General features: G+C 38.7%; 1 protein-coding gene across 2 annotated transcripts in view; it reads left to right on the top strand.

Annotated features, from left to right (window-relative positions):
- DROSHA (drosha ribonuclease III) overlaps positions 1-20,697 on the top strand; it is a 67,278-nt gene extending 46,581 nt beyond the window's left edge. For both annotated transcript variants that reach the window (XM_040548099.1, XM_040548098.1), the window contains 10 exons: positions 2,343-2,413; positions 3,486-3,530; positions 6,929-7,086; positions 9,540-9,645; positions 13,011-13,152; positions 14,152-14,234; positions 14,346-14,449; positions 16,397-16,489; positions 17,259-17,305; positions 20,275-20,697. In XM_040548099.1, the coding sequence (XP_040404033.1) occupies positions 2,343-2,413; positions 3,486-3,530; positions 6,929-7,086; positions 9,540-9,645; positions 13,011-13,152; positions 14,152-14,234; positions 14,346-14,449; positions 16,397-16,489; positions 17,259-17,305; positions 20,275-20,405 (980 nt within the window). In that variant the 3' untranslated portion in view covers positions 20,406-20,697. The remainder of the gene's footprint in view (positions 1-2,342; positions 2,414-3,485; positions 3,531-6,928; positions 7,087-9,539; positions 9,646-13,010; positions 13,153-14,151; positions 14,235-14,345; positions 14,450-16,396; positions 16,490-17,258; positions 17,306-20,274) is intronic.
- The last annotated feature ends 330 nt before the right edge of the window (positions 20,698-21,027 follow it).

Raw genomic sequence — 21,027 nt, 5'->3', positions numbered from 1 at the left:
ACATAGGTCTGTGCTGAGTAGCTCTACTAAGAGTAGGTGATAAAGCTTCTTAAATTTCCATTGTCTTCATCTCCTGTACATACTCCATGTGTATGACATGATGAATATGCAGTATTACAATGAAAAATCTTGTCTTCTGTATCCTGCTTCTCAAGTGCAGAAGATGCACCCATTTCATATTGTGGTATGGCACTTCCACCCATTGCTGGAGGATTTCCCTCCTCATGCATGCTGTGGCCTGCCACGTGCAGTCCTCTGGGCAGGAGCAGCTTGTTCACCATGGCCTGGCAGGAAAAGTGGAGGCTCGCTGCTTCCATTAATAATGGGGGTCCCACATCAGCCCTGAATTTTCATCTGTGACTTGCTTTCAGAGTGCACCAGCCCACTTCATCTGTGCCCTGGTAACATTGTCCTGTGGGTTAAATGTGACATTTGCCAAGTAAATCTTTTTTTGGTCTTTTCATTTTCCTTCCAAATAATTAAAAAAAAAAAAAAAAGGCATGGCAATATGCCATGACTCATGTCATAAAGCTCCCAAAACCCACTGGCTGAGGATAAAGGGAAGCTGTGTCAATTTTGCTGCTGGGCACTGACATGCTGATCAGTGACTGGCTGTGCTAGTGAATAAGTTTACATGGGAGAGGTCAGGAAGACCTGACAACAGTTACCAAAATCAGCAAGCAGAAAGGAGGAAGTCTGATCCATTACATCCATACAAACTGTTTTAAATAGCATCATTTTCTAAATCTTTGTTTGAATACATGAAACAATTTAAACTTCACTGATTTGTCTTCATAGTCATACAAATGTGCTGTATGTGATATGAGCTATAGAAATGGATTAGCCCTGTTCCAGGTCTTTATATTCCATACAGGATCCTAAAGCTCTTTGTTCTGCTTTGAAAAAACAGATCACAGCTGGCTTAGATAGCAAGTTTTGTGTGTTCTGCCTTGGGCCAAATTACATTTCATCTTATCAAGAAACAGGAGTTGTCTTTCTAACTCTATTTTGCTTTCTTTGAGTGTTTTGATCTTTAAAAATAAATAATAAAAAAATAATTTAAAAAAGGAGAGGAACACTAGATATGTATCTGTGGCTTCATTCATATACTTCAGCCTGTCTGGGATATGGTGATGAGGACTATTTGGCAGGCGTTGAGATTTTCTGAGAGCAGGATTGCTGTTTAAATCCAATATGAAGTTGTTCATGAGGCTAATTGAGCAGTAAGGCTTTGTCAGGGCCATAGCTAAAATCTGGGAACTTGTAAAGGGACTGTAAAAATGTATGTGGGCTCTGGAGCTCCTATTTGAGAACCCTTCTAGAAGTCTGGTGCTTTTTCCCTGTGATGAAAATAATAAGCAAAACTGTAAGCAGACTGCCTAGGACCTGCTTAGAATTCAGTGCTGTCAACATGCCTCTGGCAAGATGCTCTTATAAACCCCGAAACCATTCTCCAAAGAGTCCAAAGAAAGTAGTTGACCTACTGAGAGCATTAAAAAGGCAGATGGAGGTGGAACCAGAGCAAAGCAGAGTCTTCTCCCTTTATGTGGGAACATTGACTCCCTTGCTCTGTGCTCTTCATGTAGCTGTGTATTCCCTTTGCTTTTATACAGATGTGTGTACAAGGACTAACTTGAGGTTTTCAGAAGCTTTTCTATAAAGATAATCAAGGAACAAAGTGCCGATTTTGAGTTTTAAAAGTGCCTGTGCAGATAGAGTGCATATGTTATATCAAAATTTTAATCTAACACAAATTTTGCAGTTTGTTACTAATGGGCAGGTGGAGGGCTAGTGAGGGCTGCATATGCAGTTATAATATATATATTTGTACAACTAATCTCTAGAAATAGAGAGAGTTTCAGTTAAGGGAGATAACGTTATGATGCTGAGGAGACACTGAGGTTTGAAATAGTTCTGACATTTATATGCAGAATATAATGTTGAAAGTGCAGAATAAATGTAAACTATTTGCTGGCTATTGAAATGTAGACAGTGACATTATTGAATACATATACGGTATAGATTGCTGGAAAACTGGAAACTACTTCTAGAAATAGATTGCTTCTAGCCTAATTTGCTTAAACTTTGTTCATTGGGTATATCATTTTCTGTCACTCACTTAAGTGTCAGCTTTTTCTGTGCATTTTACAACCGTTGATTTATGCTCGTGTTTAATGTGCTTCAAATTTTTCAAAAACAGATATTCTGATTATTAACACAGCATGCTTTTAAATAAATATATTGGAAGTAAAGGCAGCAGAGACCTTTGAGTAACTTGTACTTAGTAAACTTCTAAGAACTAATGTGTTGTTGCACTTGAATATATTGTTTTCCTCATATAGGAGCTGTTTATCTAGAAGGGAGCCTAGAAGAGGCCAAACAATTATTTGGACGTTTGCTCTTCAATGACAAGGTATTTATGTATTTTTGATTTGCTTTATATTTAGAAAATAACTGAAGACATGTCTCCTTGCCCATCATTTTACCAAGGAATCACAGATGAACAGGAAGACACCTGTGGTACTTAATTCCTGGAAACTGAATGTAACATAGCACGTTTAGGAAAGCAAGCTCCACTGGTTCAGGCAAAAAGAAAAAATATGGTGTTCACTCAGGTGTGCTGTTTGTTGGTTGGATTAGGTAGGGAAGGGAGTGTGGTGTGGGAAACCTGCAGGCTTCCATGCAGAGTGTTATTCTGACAAGAGGTAGGTGCTGTGGGTCCAGATGGCGTGCTTTGGTGAAAGGATGCACATGTCAAGTGACTGTTGCTGTTTCATAAGTTGAATCATAGAACCCCCAGAAGTTTTAGATACCTTAACAAATTACAGGGGATTTCATCCAACATTTACCTAATTGCATAATTAGTCTGATCGATTCTTGGATATTTTATCCTAGATCACGGTTATTTCGCATTTATCCCATATAATGACTAAGAAAAGTAACCAGTACGTTCTGCTGGGACAACACATGTAGCAGTAGTTATGGTATGAATTAGTCTTCTCCATCTTGAAAGTCTGAGTCTGCGAAATGACAAAGTTTATTAGAAATAGAAGTGTTTTGAAGCCTATTGTCACTCATGCTTACAGGCACCAAGCAGCAAATAATGAAGGAAACCTGTATGAAAGGCAAGAGTACAAGGTTTTTCTTCATTTTAGTTCTCACTTTTGGTTAAATCAAACTTGCTACTGAGAAGTGCAAATAAAGTTAGACCTGAGGCCTAAAAAAATCTTTTTCCCTTTAACCACTTTCTATTTGGTTCAAGGATTTTTCCACCTCTTTGACACAAGCTAATTGGGAGAACTACAGGCAGTTTGAACAGCAAATACATGATTTTAAAAATTAGTTTGCCAGCACTATTGAATTTGCAATAAGCAGAGTCAGCATCTGAAATAGTTCAGTATTTCAAGTAATGACATTTTATTTAGTACTGTGGAATTTGTTAAATGACTCCCTTGAGCATTAAAGGCATCTCTCAATGTTTGCAGGACCTGCGGGATGTATGGCTTAATTATCCACTGCACCCACTCCAAGTAAGTGTATTCCTTTCTGTAATAAATTTCATAGCTCTGTTTTATTTTCAAGGATGCTTTTCCATAGGTTTCCACTGTAGTGACATCTCAGAAAATTTTCTAAAAAGTAGCCAGAGGAGTGTATGTATTTGCCTTTGATTTTTTGGTAAATAATGAATCTATACCTCTCAGGATTAATTATTCACCTTTCTTTGGCTCATGTTTGATATATAACTGTGCTTTTCGTATGATAAATCTAGTGAGAGGTAAAGTTCTGGCATCTTCCTGTTATCTTCTGGAAGCTAGGGGAGGGGAAAGGTTACAAAAACAGTCTTTGTACATGTTTTCTTAACCTGAAATTAAGACTGGAACTTTAATAGTAGAAAGTCACATTAGTTAAATGGCCTAGGAGCGTGATGCTGATTTTTGTTGTTGTTCAGTGACAGCATGGTTCTTTCAGTGGTTGTGGTAGCTTTAATAGCTGAACACTGAAAGTATGAAGGTGTCTGAAAACTAGTTTATCTTCTATGTATTTGTGAGGTCCACCAGTGGTTAGTTTACAAGTTTGGAAGCTGAGAGAACTACATTGTAGCTTCCTATCTTCACCTCTTCCAAGGGTGCAGGAGTGCTGCGAGGATAGCCGTATTCAAGTTGCGATGCAGTCAGTATGGTTTTCAGGATCATACAAACATCTAAGAGTGTTTCTTTTGTCCAACCAAATCTCTGATGTTTTGTGCAGAGTCAGTTTGACTCCTTTGAAACTTTGTGAGCACACCCTTCAGCAGGTCACTTTAAGGCTTCCATCTGAAATGTTGCATACAGATTTACAGATTTTTGCAATGGTTATTTAGGCAAAATCTTTAGCAACAAATCAGTGCACCTGAAGCATTTTAAAACCAACTCTATGTGGGTGTAAGACAGAACTAAACAGAAAAGAATGTTATTGGAAAGATCTTTCACGATTCAGCACCAGGTATTCTCAGTGGTGGCACGAGTTCCCAAGAGAAGTGTTTTTTTTCTGAATTTCTTTATTTTTGATTTTATTTTTTATCCGTTGTCTCTGTTTTCATGAAGAAGGCTTGGACTCTGCTTATAGAGTTGGTGACTATATATGCTGCTAGATAATCTCCAATCTATCTATCTATCTATCTATCTGTCTATATGATATTGGAGACTATATATGCTGATTGTCACTTGTTACCCCTATCCTAACTTCTCTTTGATGAAAGCGTTCTTTCTTCCATGTCTCAGAAGCTGTCCTAGCTCTCTGCTTGCCAGGAAGGGGAGTCACAGGCCTGCCAAGTTGCACCTTGGGTACAGCTAGCCTGAGAAGTGGCAGTTTAATTTTTTATTAAGTGTCTCTAACAATATGGCAAATTAGGTTCTGATTTAAAATAAACAATAATAGCTCTGGGTGAGATAAAGAGAACTGGAAGGTCTGTAACCCTGTCATTTGATTTAGTCAAATCAGTGAAAAATGTGATTTAAAAAAAAAAAAAAGTAAAATGGAACAAAAACCAAAACAACAACAAAGTGAATATTGTCAGTCCTACAAAGATTTAAAGAAATGGCTGAAACAAAAGAAACAGAAGGAGTAGAAATCTCCACATCTTAGAGGGAATGGAGATCATCAGTGGATTTCCCTAGGTATCTTTGCTGAAATACAGGCTGTTCACATCTCCACCTTAGGGAGGAGGTGGAGCACTGAGGTGGCAGTTTGACAATACCAAATTATTCAGGGTAGCAGGGACAACAGGAGGCTGAAGAATTGCAGTCTGACAGTGAGAATTCAAGAGTGAATAGCTATGAAGTGAAAAAGAACAAAACACCATGTAGGTAAATAGGGCTTCACATAAGGAAGCAAAAAAACAGTCCCAGCTCCACATGCAACTGAACTCCAAACTGACCATAAGCATCAAAAAGGGGATTTAGTGCTGGGATATGTAACCTTGTGAAGACATAGGGCGAAAGCTCAGTCGTGTTTCAAAAAAGACAAACTGAAGGTTATCAATTAATAGAAAAAGGACAGAACAAACAAAAAAGATGATAATGCTACTTCAAAAAAACATGTGTCTTGTGTGTACATCTTGAATATTATGTGCTGTTCTGCCTTGTATTTTGACAATGATACACTAGAAATATAAGAGGTGGTGGGAAGAAAGAACTAGAGGCAACGAAGATAGCCTAGAAAGGATCAAAGCTTCTCTTGGAAGAAAAGCAAGTAAGTTAGTGATCTTCAGGCTGGAAAAGAAATGATCACAGAATGGTTTGGGTTGGAAGGAACCTTAAAAGATCACCTGGTTCCAACCCCCTGCCACGGGCAGGGACACCTCCCACCAGAAAGACCCATCCAGCCTGGCCTTGAATACCTCCAGGGAGGGGGCATGATGGGAAGGCAAGGCCTGGACAGGCATGTCCAAAACATAAGTAGACAAACAGTTAACCAATTGCCTGTTCCAGTATAGTCAGTAGGAATAATCAAAAAGGAACTCGAGACCCAAGTGTGAACAAAGCTGGTTCTTTAGGAAAAAAAACAACAGCAGATTTGTGGAACGTGTTGATGAACATTTCTGGGGATACTGAAAGCTTATATGTGCCAATGGGTCGAGCTTGTGGAAGAGGACTTCCACAACCCATTGTGGGTTACTAAGTATACTGAAACAGCATAGAACTTGGGCAGTCCATTGCAGCTGATAGTTGGAGGATTAAATAGCTATCAGGAAAGTCCTTAATAGACTTGCATTATTATTGCTTTTCCTTTAGACATCACCTGGATGCCTTCTCTTAGACGTTGTTATACAAGACAAATGCCCAGTGTGACTGAAGAAAATGCCTAGGTCGTTTTCCAACTCCAGAAAGCCATTTTAATGTCACCACGTCAAAGACATTAGACAAGAAACTGTTAAGGACAGATACTGACCTAAGTGATCGTTTTAATTTTCTGATGTTATTGTGTCCTTATGATTTTTTCATACTAAGTGTTCCTCATTTTTGATACTCAAGTGAGAGAAATTGATTACTGTTTTCTCATCTTGATGCGTGGTGTGACAGCCATATTCTATTAATTTTTGAATTTGTTGTTCAATTGCAATTTCTTAACATCAGAGATGTGGCACAATTTTATGAAGTAGCACATGCTAGTGACATGAGACAAGACCACATAAGCAACGTGTTATAAATACCTTAAGCCTTTTTAAAAGGAAAAAAGCAAAAACACATTCATCAGACCTCACATTTTCTTTGCATAGTAAATATCCAAGACAAAAAGCCATAGGAAACTAGATTTTCTCAGTTCTGCTGTCCACAAAATGACTTGTTCACTGTGTTCTTTGCCCTTGGTTTACAAAAGCTTTTCTTTTCTCTGAAAAGTTCTGAAATAGTACCAGTTTGTCATTACTCGCTCTTCATTTTATTTACAGCTGCAGGAGTCTAATACTGACAGGCAACTCATTGAGACATCTCCAGTTCTTCAAAAGCTTACGGAGTTTGAGGAGGCAATTGGAGTCATCTTTACTCACGTGCGGCTTCTAGCACGTGCATTCACTCTGAGGACAGTAGGCTTTAACCATCTGACTCTGTGAGTATGCATCAAGAGTCCTTGTATAGCTCTATTGGCCCTGCTGTTAGTATCCCAAATTGCTTTGTTTGCAAACAAACTCTAGATGTTCTCTCTCTTCTTCAGAAGAGAGAGAATAGCAATGTTTGTCAGCCTGCCTGTTTTGGTATTCTGTCTCTGACAGTAGTCAATAGTGGATAACTTCGTAATTACAAGTGTGTTAAAGAACCATCCTGGTGTATCTTCTGAGCTTCCTGCATCATTGACTTTGGGACAGCATTCTTGACACTGTAGCAAAACACTCCTGAAGGTACATCTGGGCAGAGGAAAAAAAGTCATATTTTTTGGGCCTGCTACAGACCTTGTGTTATACTGTATGTACAGCACCTGAACATGCAGTAGGCTTGGGTCTCTGACTAGAGCTGCAAGACACTGTAACAAAGGAAATAGTGTTGTGCCAGTGTGTATCCAGTCCACGATCTAACATGGGTTTAAACCCTGATCCTTTTATTTCTTGTGAATGGACAGATCTTTCTCTATTGAAATCACTGCAAGTACAGCCCACTGTAGGAGAAGATCAGATTCAAGACCATCTAAGGAACCTGAAGATGCACAAGTCCATGGGACCAGATGAGGTTCATCCGCTGGTCTTGAGGGAACTGGCAGATGAAGCTGCTAAGCCACTATCCGTTGTATTTGAGAAGTCACGGCAATCTGAAGTTCCCACTGACTGGAAGAGGGGAAACAAAGCCCACATTTTTTAAAAGGAGGAAAAAAAAAAACAAAAAGGAAGACCTGGGGAGCTACAGGCCAGTCAGTCTCACCTCCATGCCCAGCAAGATCATGGAGCAGATTCTCCTGGAAACTATGCTAAGGATGGAGAATAAGGAGGTGATTGGTGACAGCTAGCGTGGCTTCACTAAGGGCAAATTGTGCCTGACATGTGGCCTTCGATGATGGGGTTACATTGTTGGTGGGTAGGGGAAGAGCAACTGATGTCATCTACCTGGACTTGTACAAAGCATTTGACAGTCCCACGCAACGTCCTTGTCTCTGAATTGGAGAGACATGGATTTGGTGGATGGACCACTCAGTGGATAAGGAATTGTTTGGATGGTTGCACTCAGTGTCGCAGTCAGCAGTTCAATGTCCAGGTGGAGACCAGTAAGTGGCATTCCTCAAGGGTTGGTACTGGGACTGGCACCATTTAATATCTTTGTTAGCAACATGCACAGTGGGATCGAGTGCACCCTCAGCCAATGACACCAAGCCATGTGGTGCAGTCAGCATGCTGGAGGGAAGGGATGCCATCCAGAGGAACCTAGGCAGGCTTGAGAGGTGGGCCTGTGCAAACCTCATGGAGTTCAACAAGGCCAAGTTACAAGGTCCTGCATCTGGGTTGAGGCAATCCCAAGCACAAATACAGGCTGGACAGAGAATGGATTGAAAGCAGCCCTGAGGAGAAGGACCTGGGAGTGTTGGTTGGTGAGAAGCTCAACATGAGCCAGCAATGTGCACTTAAGCCTAGAAAGCCAACCGTATTCTGGACTACATCAAAAGAAGTGTGGCCAGCAGGGCAAAGGAGGGGATTTTTCTGCTCTGCTCTTGTGAGACCCCACCTGGAGTCCTGTGTTCAGCTCTGGATTCCCCTAACATAAGAAGGATGTGGACCTGTTGGAATGAGCCCAGAGGAGGGCCATGGGGATGACCAAAGGACTGGAGCACCTCTCCTATGAAAAACAGGCTCAGAGAGTTGGGGTTGTTCAACCTGGAGAAGAGAGGGCTCAGGGGAGACCTTATAGTGGCCTTCCAGTACCTAAAGGAGGCCTACAGGAAAGCTGGAGAGAGAACGTAGAGGGAAAGCTATCACGGAGTGTAGTGATGGGACAAAGGACTTTAAACTAAAAGAGGGTAGATTTAGATTAGATATTAGGAAGGAATTCTTCACTCAGAGTGGCCCTGGCACAGGCTGCCCAGAGAAGCTGTGGATGCCCCATCCCTGGAGGTGTTCAAGGCCAGGTTGGATGGGGCTTTGGGCAACCTGCTCTGGTGGGAGGTGTCCCTGCCCATGGCAGTGGGGTTGGAACTGGATGATCCTTAAGGATCCCTTCCAACCCAAACCATTCTATGATTCATTAGTTTGCTTGTTTTTAAGAAGTTACAGGTAGAGACCTTATCCCATCACAAACCTGATTTCAACTGATCTTCTTCAATTAGTCGTAGATCTGTGATCTAAAAACCGTGTTTATCTGTAGCTACTTTGATTTGCTTTCCTCCTCAAAGTTGGTATTACAACAGTTCGTTGTGTTTTCATCGCACCTGGTTAACTCTGGAAATTTGTCTTAAGTGTGTTCAGAAATGAGTGAGGCTCACTTTCAGATCACTCTTTATTTTAATTTGTGTGTGCGTGCTGGTTTTGTTTTTTCCTTCCTGAGTGCTTATTGATTTTGCTGCATTGATGTCTCATTTTTCAGAGGCCACAATCAGAGGATGGAATTCCTGGGTGACTCCATAATGCAGCTGGTAGCCACAGAGTATTTATTCATACATTTCCCTGATCATCATGAAGGGCACTTAACGGTGAGACTGCCATCAATCATGCTCTGAGAGAGCAAGTGTGGGATACAGACTGAAATTATGGGAGCCGCTAGTGAATTATTCTGAATTTGATTAATAAAAGAAGCCCGAGCAACCACTGCTCATAATAAGACTTTGTTAATTTTAAGTCACGAGCTCTGCAATGAATAGGAAAAGGTGATTTGTGAGCCCAGTGCAATAATTTTTGTTGCCTGTGAAATGGATCAATATTTTTAGGATGTCAGTTACAAACTTGGGAGATAAGACTAGTTCATGTTTCATGACAGGTGTTTCAAACCGTTTATTTAAACAGGCGCATCATGTGAGTTTTATTCATGACTTCTAATCCTTTGAACCCAAAACCAGGCAGGGTTATCTTTCAAGATAAGAAATTTTTACAATCTAAAATTAAAATTTACTATATTTTCTTATTGCTTTTAATTTGGAGCTCCTATAATAACTTCTGAATTTAGTTTTAATATTGTTAGTCATCTATTGCTGATTATGGTAACCTTTCAGCATTTCTTGTCCATGCTCTGAACAACCTAGTCTGGGGATCTTTCAGTTACTTACATTACTTTAGATGTAGGGTTGTAATATATGTAGCGTTTCCTGATTGACTGATTCTTTTAGTACTGTAGCTAGGCAGTATGAGAGGAAGACATTTTTCTTAGGTTTGCTGAATTTTTCTTAGTTTTCAAGTCTTGATTAGAACAAAAAAGTGATACATGTATTAAGAATATATGTCAAGTTCTCTAGTTCAAATTAAGAAGTAACACTGGATTTCTTAGCTACTGGGAGTGGTTTTTTCAAATCAGTGAAGGGATGGTGCTGATAAGTCTCTGACAGGCAGTGTGTTTTGAAGAAAATACCACTTAGGTGTTTACAAAAAAGACAAAGTATGTGCTCTAATTAAGTCATTTTCATTTTCTCTCACCATTTCTTAAGTGTCATTTATATTTGTATAAGTTCTTCTGCACCATTCAGGAGAAGCAGTTGATGAAGCCTGAACTTCTGATGTAAAAATTAAAAGGGGCCTTGTCATATTAATTCTTTACAGAAGAAACAAAAGCATAAGGCAGAAATCCAAGACTGGCGTTGTTTTCCTTTGTAGGTGACTTTTAAGAACGTATGCATCAGTGTTGTTATAGTAAGATAAATCTTCCAAAAATATTTGGCAGGAAGGACATCAAGTGCTGCTATTAATGGGTATAAATACTCAAAACAACGATCAGAACATCACTGTGTTGCTTAATTTAATGATAAGTGAGTTGGCAAGTAGAACAAGCTGCACGTTGTCCAAGATTTAGGGGAAACTACAAAGAGTGGAATGGATGCTGAAAATACATAATAACACAGAGGTAGGCAGTGCCGAGAATAAAATTTGAATTCTGGGGATGTGCTTGCAGTGGAAAAGAAAATAGTCTTTGAATGTCTCTTAAGTATGAGGACAAATGAAATGAGACTTGTGGGGTGGAGGGAGACTGATGTAGGACCTGAAGAGAAACAGCAAACTCTGAGTTCTTTTCTCCTCTTGATTTGAGATGTTTGGAAATAATAATGGAGCATCAGATGGGTGGTGTCTGTTGAAGACAACATTGGTAAAGGATGGGAAGATACCACTTAACTGGCAATGCAGTGGCTTCCCAGTGTGTAGCGATTACTTGTGAAGAGAGGTCTGTAAATTAACTATATGTAAGAACGAGGAAAGGAAAATGTAATCTTGTATACATATTTTAAGATAGCCAAATGGTCTGTCAAAAAATAGAATGAAATTTTGTTGGCTACTGGAAGATACTTCCCCAGTGCTAACTTATGCTACAGTCAAGGGTAGCAGTATGCTGTGTGAAGGTGGAAGAAAAACTCATTTTTGATAAGAATTGAGGTCGTCGCTGTATCACAAAGAGAAATTGAGCTTATTGCTAGATTCCACTTACAGAAGAGGCAAGTTTTAATATGGAATAAGTTGAGAACCACAGTGCTGGATGGGTAGGTGGTTCTTGCCATCTCTAATTTGCTGTGTAGTGTGTATGTGGCTCACTTATGATAGTGCTAATAGTGGATGTGGGTCCTGTCAAAATAAATACTCCGCAAATACAGCAAAAGAGATCCTACTTCTCCCATTGCAATAAATGGATTTTCCTCACAAGATATTGCATTTTAGTCTCACAGGTTGCATGTTGTATTTAGGATTTGGTTGGGAAGAGTATCTTATGGGAAAAAAAAAAAAGGCGGCTTTTGGAAAGGAACAAATAGAAGATGAGTTTAAGCACAGGTTAGGAGGTCTGGTAGTAATCCTTTCTGCAGTCTGCCTAGTTTATGAAGATCAAGTTGCAAGTATCTGCTTCATACATCATTGCCAAACAAATTATGAACATATTGTTCTTTATTTATCTGTTGTCAGAGATGAAGTATCAAGTACAGTGAATAAATCTTGATTTTCATACGCTTAGTTGACGTTCTGGAGCCAGGTAGCATATAACTTGGATCTAATAAGCTGTGCAAATGTGATATGGAAGACAAAAGAGGGAAAAACATTGTATGCAGCTTCTCAACTCTGGTTTATATAAAAGCAGTGGAAGAAAGGCATTTTTCTCAGGATACCCCAATTTATTAAAATACGCTGTTTCATTTAAAGAAGAAAATTAAAATCCACAAACACAAAGCTCACCTTAACCATGGGTTCAGAAAATATAACAAAAATCTGAAATACCAAAATACTCCTTTAGGCTGCGCCAGATTGTATCTTTGACAGAGCTCTGATTAGATTGCTAATTTAGCAATCTGCCTAGAGTCAGGGGTAAGCTCTTAGGGGGCTTTACTGGGAAACCAGGTGTCCTGGACATTGTCATGTGTTGAAAATGTTAGAGCCAGATTTTCATCAGGGATGCATCAGTTCAGCTATAGTGCCTTCAGTAGAGCAATGTTACATTACACTAATGTAATGTAGTAGACAATGGGGACTGTTCTATAGGCTTCAAAATATCATACATTTATACTTTATGTAGAATAAATGTGTACAACTTTGTGCATTACTTAGACTAGAAGAATATAGATTAGTTGAAGTATAGGACTGATGAAGAGATGGCATATGAATGCAAAGAATCTCACAAGGAAAAACATTGTAAATTCAAGACTTATCTATAGAAGGAATATATCTAGAGAATAAATTGATGAGAAGGGAAAAATCAGTGGTAGAAAATGCACGTGTACATAAATCATTTGAGGTGTGCTGAAACATTCTCAAACTGAGAAATGAGAGGCAGCAAGGATTAAAAAATAAAACAAACTTCCCCCCAGCTCGTCCTACCTTTTATAGTTTGGCATCACTAATTGTTACCATTGAGTTGAACTTTTTTCTCTTGCAGCTATTGAGAAGTTCTTTGGTGAACAACAGGACACAGGCCAAAGTGGCAGAAGAGCTGGGAATGCAAGAGTTTGCCATCACTAATGACAAGACGAAAAGACCTGTAGCTCTTCGAACAAAGACTTTGGCTGATCTCTTGGAATGTGAGTTAGTGTGGTTATAACAGCTTAGTGATTATGCAACTTTCTTATCCTCAGGGCTTATTTATGAAAGCCATCAGAAATTGCTCAGATCATTATTAAAAATGTATATTCAGTTTTTCAAATAAATTATGACTATACCTCTGCACACCAAATTTTTGAACACTAGCCTACATTGTTGAAGTCTGTATGCAAGCATGAGGAAGGTGTAATTGCAGATACAAAATTGTAGGTTTACAAATGATGGCCATGGTGGTCATGATGACTGGGTCAAAAGAATGTCTTGGAAGTTAAAACTTGTCATTGAGTCAAGCTGTTTAACAGCAGTTTCAGTGTTTCAGTAATATGTTCTTGGTACTATGAGAACTATGGGAAGAAAGTAGTACCATCAGGAGGTGAGTATTTTTGTGGTTCATTTAACTACACTTTAGGAGGTTTCAAAATGGTCATTCCACTAGAGGGAAAGCTACACAGAAATTAAATGATTTGTTTGTCTGTTTATGAAAGTGTATGCTACTTTTTTTCCCCCAAAGGAAGTGGAAACAATGATCAATATTATACAAAGAAAGTTAATCTGTATCTTGTATATTTTGATGTATTTTGTAAGCCATTCAGACTTCCTTGGCTTTTGCCAAGATCTCTTAGCAAATGGAAATCGCACACAAACAGTAGTGATTTAGATATAAACCATTTTCATAGTACCCAGCAGCAGTTTATTACTAAGTAGCCATGGCTTGCTGGTTAAAATGTGAGATTTAGAGCTGACTGTTGTTTCTAAGTCTTTAAATGACTGAGTGGATTTGGGTAAGTCATTTAGTCTCTTGATCAACTTTATTTTTTCCTGTGCGTGCAAGACAGTAATACCCTCCTCAGATCACTGCTGTGAAACATAATTCAGTATGTCTTTAGAGTACTCAGGAATATTTGTTTCTAAAAGTGTAAGCCATTAACATTCTCCGTGGATATAAATGACAGAACCTTTTTTTTTCTCCTTCCCCCCAGCCTTTATTGCTGCCCTATACATTGATAAAGATTTGGAATATGTTCACACTTTCATGAATGTATGCTTTTTTCCACGGCTAAAGGTAAGGGCAGTCAGTTTCCTACATTCCTACCACTACTGAATTTTAACTCACAGTGTTTTGGACTCCTATCACAATCTCTCAACTGTAATCTTCCTTGTGAACTTCTTATAGGAGTTCATTTTAAATCAAGATTGGAATGACCCTAAATCTCAGCTTCAGCAATGCTGCTTGACTCTCAGGACTGAAGGAAAAGAACCAGACATTCCTCTTTACAAGTAAGAACCAGCATCTCACGGCTACCAGCTAATTATCAATCTTTATTTTATATGGAGGAAGATGTGTTTAAACACCTTGTTTTTCCTGTAGCCCTCCAGTCACTGTCTGAAAATGGAAAATGTTGAACTATTGTTTTACAAGTTTTAGATGTTTTAAGCCATTACAGAATTATAAAGCATTTTTATCTTTTACAGTTTGAGGGGAAAACTTTACGTTTGATGTATGTTTGATGGAATATTTCATTGGCATCATTCTATATTTGTTCCTTCTTTAATGTAAGGAATGAGTATTTTATATGGAATGAATCAAACAGTGGGTGTTTGGATATGAAGTCAAGATACCTCCATTCTATTTTTCAGTAGTATGAAATTTTTCTACATCCCTGTGGAAACATAAATGCATACATACCCTGATCGTAGGTTGTTGGTAATCCACAGCTGGATGCATTTGAAGGGTAACAGTTGTTGGATGCTCACTGTGCAATTCACCCTGTGTCTGTCTTCCTGTATAGCGATAGAAGAGCTCAGGGCAATGAATCTCAACTTGGACATCTCAGTTAGCTACCTGAAGCTGGATGGGATGGACCTTCCTTCTCTTTTGTAAACAGTTGTAAAATAGCATACTAGCTGCTTTGGAGGCAATAATAAAATTTAAGATTATATACTGCATCCATATCCACCCAATTATGCTGGGATGAGTGCAAAGTTAGCCCCCAAAAGAAGAGAGAGAGACTAAGAAAGTTCAAGGCTTGTGTTGTTGGGATTATTATATAAAAAAGGCATGAAGAATGGGTCTTCATTTGTCGCATGTATGGAAGTGAAGCTTTCAATGAAATGTAGTGATCCAGTAAGAAACAGTGCTCTTCAGAAATAGGATTGTTTCAACACTGTAACTGATACACTGGAAACCTGACTCCTTAGGGTCTCTGTGAGGGCTCACCTTTATCTTGAGTGAGGGAGATGGATACAAAAGAAATGATGTCTGATTCTTGTAAAAACCCACTGAGTATTGGATAAGAAATGTTTGTTTTGTTTCACTGTGATGATAAATTGATTTCTGTAGTACAGTTTAGTTATTTCACTATTATCTTGTTAAATACCTTTTCTTGGGGTTCTGTTTCAGTGCATTCAGCAGTATGGCTTTTAAATTTGGGGTTGCTTCTATGTGCTCATGTTAGTTACACAGCACACAGAGTACTATAGTTAGATACTTTAAACATTGATGTGAAATTGATACTCCTTCCAAAAAGAAACAAGATAGTGGACAGCACTCAAACTGACAGCAGGGAGAGATTTGGGACAGGAAGAAGAGACACTCATTGTATGTCTAGGGAATTATCTTTTTCCACAGTAGGTGATTGTTGGTGCATGTCCTAGACTTTAGCTCAAATGGAAAGGTTTTTTTTTTTTTTTGACAAACTGTAACTTTTCAAAGCTGATGGAAAATTACTGTGATAATTCACAATGTGGAGAGGTGTACTATGCCCAATATAAAGTCCTTGCTAACTGTACAACTCTCAAGGACTAAAATTTTAGTGCATGCAGTCATATTGGTGTGATTATTTGCAATTGCACAGCCACATGCAATTTAAGTGATTTTATTCCAAGTGTATTCAGTGTTTCAGCACTTTGTGCATAGTGTGCATTTTTGCCTATAGGTTGTTTTAATTTTCATATAGTGTTCCCTGATTGAACCCGGAGGAATAAGTATACTCAATATAAATAGGATGCATTTTATGTAAATTGCTCCTATTTATTGCATGTGCACCATCCTGGCAATCTCTGGGTTAATGTAACTTATACGGCCATCCTTCAACTCTTGCTCCTTGCTATGCACTGGTTCCACTAAGTGTATTTACCAGGCTGAGAGCTTGGTGATGTATGTGCCACTGACAGGTTCTGTTTTTTAATACTTCCTGCCTGAATAAATCATGTCTCTCATTTCAGGACTCTACAGACAGTGGGACCATCTCATGCCAGGACATACACAGTAGCTGTTTATTTCAAAGGGGAAAGAATAGGATGTGGTAAAGGTCCAAGGTATAGTAAAAAAAATTAATCGCATAATGTTGAAGTTTGACTGTGGCGGTGTCCAAAATGGCCAACCACAAAGATAGCTAAGAGTCTGGTTGGCCTTAGAAGATGAAAACTGTGGAGCCTTCCTGAAGTCATTCTGAGTTTCTGCTTTGGAATACCTGAAGGGTTTGATGTTGGTATACTTTGGGGTCTTTAGCTTTTAAGAACAAGGTGGCTCGCTATAATACCCTACTTGTGGCTCTGAGAATGGAAACTGCAGAACAGCTTGCAGGAAATAGCAACTTCATCTGTGGCTTTACTGCAAGACTATTGTTCAACTTAAGCTGGCAAGGTAGGGGTGCGAGGCTCTTAACTTTTTTTCTGATATTACCACTTTTAGTTGGTTTTTGATTGGCTTCTAGAATTGCAAAGACTTCAACCGTAAGCCCATCTTGTGCTATCAAATTTTGTTCCTATTTTCTCTCATGTCAAAACAAATGCTTCAGTAAAGAATGAAGTAGAATATTCTGTTAGCGTTACTGGTCAGAGTTTAAAAATATTTGACTAGAGCTGTGGTACTGTTGCTCACATATTTATGGAAAGGCTCATATGTACTCTAGGAATTACTGGCTAGTGGTTATCCAAAGAGTTTTACTACCGAACAGTAACTTTGTTATATACTTTAGTTTATTCTTTACAAGTTAAATCATATACTTGATGATCTTAGAGGTCTTATCCAAACTAAATGATACTATGATTCTATATTTAACATGTTTTTGTTTGGCTTTCACAGTATTCAGCAAGCAGAAATGGGAGCTGCAATGGATGCACTTGAAAAATGTAAGATATTTGGGCAACAAAGAAAATTATTTTTAGATTACATCCTTGGACTTTACTAAAGTGAGGTGCAGGTTATGTGGAGAAGCAAAACTGAACACAGCAGATGAATGCTGTGTTGAATGCTGTCAGCTTCTGAGCAACAGGTTTGCTAATCAGTACTTTCAAGGCAATGTTGTAAAAAGAGGTGTTAATGGTACCAATAGCTATTTTTTAAAGGGAGTTGGTATGTTACAGTAAACGCGACATAGGGGGAACCACGTGCAGTGAAGTTTCATAGCATATTCAAGCATGGAAAAAATCTCAGTGGTATAAGTTCAATGTCAGACCAAACAGACTTATCTCATACTCTAATATGGGGGAGGAGGAAAATTAATTTTCAGTTGCTAATTCAGAAAATAAATTTTGATTGCAAATTTTATAGCAGGCTAGGTTAAAATCTAATAGGTAGGTCTCCAGCTAATGTAAGTTGATACTTACTTGTTAACAACAGCTCATATCAGCTGAGGATCCAGTGATCTTTGCATCTTTCAAAATTACACACAGGAAAGCCAGCATGGGAGCAGTCCCATGTTGCAATGGAATATGAGATGAAAGGAGTGAGTGTATGCAAACATCTTATCTGAAAACTTCAGTTGAGTTAAAATGCCAGATGTGCAAATACTGTAAGCAAATAAATGACATGCATTTTGTGCAGCAGAAGCTCTCTGTGCAGAAAGATTAAAGTACATTTTACATTTGATTGAAAGGCCTGCAGTTCTTCAGTTGCCCAAGGGTTTTAATCTGTTCCCTGCATATGGAAATCTCAGGGCTTAAAACTTTCAGAAGACAATGAATCCCTGTAATTCCAGGGATACCAGAATTTTTCGTATCCATTTGCTAGATGTAGACTCCTCACCAGTAAATTTGGCAAGTAGAAGACACAACTTCTCTAGTAAATAATTGCAGAATCTTCATGAAATTTTCTTTGTACTTCCTTGTGAGAGTACCACCTCTCAAAGAGCTGTGAACTTCATCTCCTATCGGTGTAAGGACTTCTCACCTCTCTTTTCTGACATGTTTTTGTTTGGATACTGTAGAATAATCTAGGTAGGGAGAGATCTCTAGAGGTCTCTGCTCCAGCTACCCCTCAAAGCAGGCCCAACTTTGCAGTTAGGCAATGTTCTCAGGTCCTTGTGCAGTCAATTTTTGACCCTCCTTAGAGATGGAGGCTCCATAGTCCTTATGGGCACCTGTTCTGGTATGTGTATTTGTGGAGTGGTTTGGGTGCTTTTTTAATGAATGCATAAGTAGTTAACTTCACGTAAAAGTCATTTTCACGTACCTGTTTATATATATGATAGTCGTGATAAGTTTATTATATAAACTTCCTTCTCCACATCATAAATGGGCTATAAACAGATTGCAACCAAGCTGAGTTCTGCAGAGTTCTTAAAGAATCACGTTACAGGCACAACGTCAAAAATACAATTTTCATTTTATGGTGCACATGAGCAACAAAATTTCCCAAAACTCCATTAAACAAAGCACTGGAGTTTTAAATACAACAACAATTTAAAAACAATTTGCTTTTGTTTAGATCGTTTTGTTTTAAATAAGAATACATTCCTACACCGAAGTTGTGAATAACTGATGAGGAAACTTTTTATTCCTGTAGTATTATAAGAAGACACAAATTTCGCCAGCTAATAAAACATAGCAATAAAGTCATTCTGCTCTACCAGAAACTCCTGCAAATTAGGTGGCTTCCACACTGTGTTCTCCAGCAGAAAAAAATTTTTGTTGCCTGGGACCTGGAAAGAACAGGAAAACTCTTCTGGGGGAACCAGAGCCTCCATCTCTCTTGGTGCCAAGGGGCCTCTCCCTGAGGAACCTCAACTGAATTCTCTTGTGGTAGCTAACTAGAGCAATCCTTTGCTAAGACATATCCCAAACTTGTTTATGGCTTTAAAGGTCAATGTAGCAACCTTTTGCATTCATCTCAGATACAGACAAACAGCTAATGCTGATCCCAGAGCTCTGTTGCTGTAGGATCCCATCAGGATTTGCTGCCAGCTGCAGGCTCCCATGCACTCTGCCACCTCTTGCTTTCAGAATGGCTGGAGGTGCAGGTCCAGGCAGTTGTCTGCAGCATAAATAGATTAATGTCAGTGCCCTGGTCATGAAGAAAATACTGTATTCTGCCAGATGTGCACTAAATAGAGAGCAATTGCATAAGTTGATTTTACAGCCTCATTTCTCACTAGTGTATCTGTGTACCAGCCAAGCAGCAAATGTCTGAAATCAGAAGTATCCACCCCCTAGCTATTTCTCCATCACCTCAGCTGCATCTAGTCTATTTTATCCAGTCGTCACTCATCCATGCTCATAAACTCTGCTAAGCCTGTGTACTGGCACATAACTAAGCGCTAACTTTTTCAAGAACGGATTTTACTGCAATCTATTCTGCCACGCTATTACTTTTCCATTAGGAACCCTGCCATAATGTGGGGGCATCTAGTGGATTCTGCATGGCTTAAAATAATAATGGAAACACCTGTACAATGCTTGGAACCAGTGACTTATGCTTCCTGGAGTGAGAACAAGGCAAAAAAACCTTGACAGCATTGACAGTAGACTCATTCGCTTTTCAGTACTGACCACTTGTTGCTAAGGGAACTGAATGTAAAAATCTAAGTAATACCTGGCCATGTTGCTATACCAGAATTTTATATTTTATTTTTTGTGAGTGTATTAGATTTGGCAGTATTTTGTTGCAGGAGAAACAGGTGTGGAAATCATAAAGAAACCAAAGTCTTATGACAGAGAGCACTTGTTTCTATGGATTATTAGGAATGAGTAAAAATGGTAATAGCATTATTCCCCTCCAACCCTTAATCTCATCAAAGCTTTTTTTTTTTTTTTTTAAAAAAAAAGAAGCTTTCTGTGTTGCCAGTTTGTTTATTAATATAAAATATTTTTCCTTGTGTCAGATAACTTTCCCCAGATGGCCCATCAGAAACGGTTCATTGAACGGAAATACAGACAAGAGTTGAAAGAAATGAGGTGGGAAAGAGAGCATCAAGAGAGAGAGCCAGATGAGACCGAAGAAGCAAGGAAATAAAAGGAGGGCACGGAAGCAGTGGCATATTTACTTACCTAATAACTCTGACTGTGGCCTATGGAGACCTAACCTAGTTTCTTGCAGATGATGAATGAGGAGTGCCTGTTGATATCAAACAGAAAAACATAATCTCTGCTTTAAAGTGTGTATATAGTGTTTCGTTAGTTTGGTTTTATCTGTCAAGTTTGTTTTTTTCCAATAAGATTTGTTTTTAAGTTTTAATTTTTATGAAAATTTGTGGGATTATTTTTATTGTTTTTACTATCTTGTATGAAATAATAAAGTATTAATTTCAAAAGTCTGTGGGAGAAAAAGCTGTGTAACAAGTGTCTCCTGTGTCCCAGTGCTGTTGTGTCAGTTATTACGTGAACTCAGTTTTGGAGGGGGAAAATGTTATGACATACTAATTCAGAGAACTGAAGTATGTACCTAACTCCAGTTTTGCTGCTAAATGTACTTCCTGACTCTCCTAAACCACGGACATAAACTTCTGGTCCTTTTACGTAGATTGGTACAGTAACTTAACAAAGGAGATACTCACTTTTGTTTTAAACAGTGGGACCCATACTTTGAAAGTGATACAGATGTGTGAAAGGTGTTTTTTAAGTCAACACTGTGAAAC

The sequence above is a fragment of the Cygnus olor genome, chromosome 2 (assembly GCF_009769625.2).
Source record: "Cygnus olor isolate bCygOlo1 chromosome 2, bCygOlo1.pri.v2, whole genome shotgun sequence".
Taxonomy (NCBI): domain Eukaryota; kingdom Metazoa; phylum Chordata; class Aves; order Anseriformes; family Anatidae; genus Cygnus; species Cygnus olor.
Note: the sequence above shows the minus strand (reverse complement) of the source record. Positions and strands in the feature narration are given on the sequence as shown.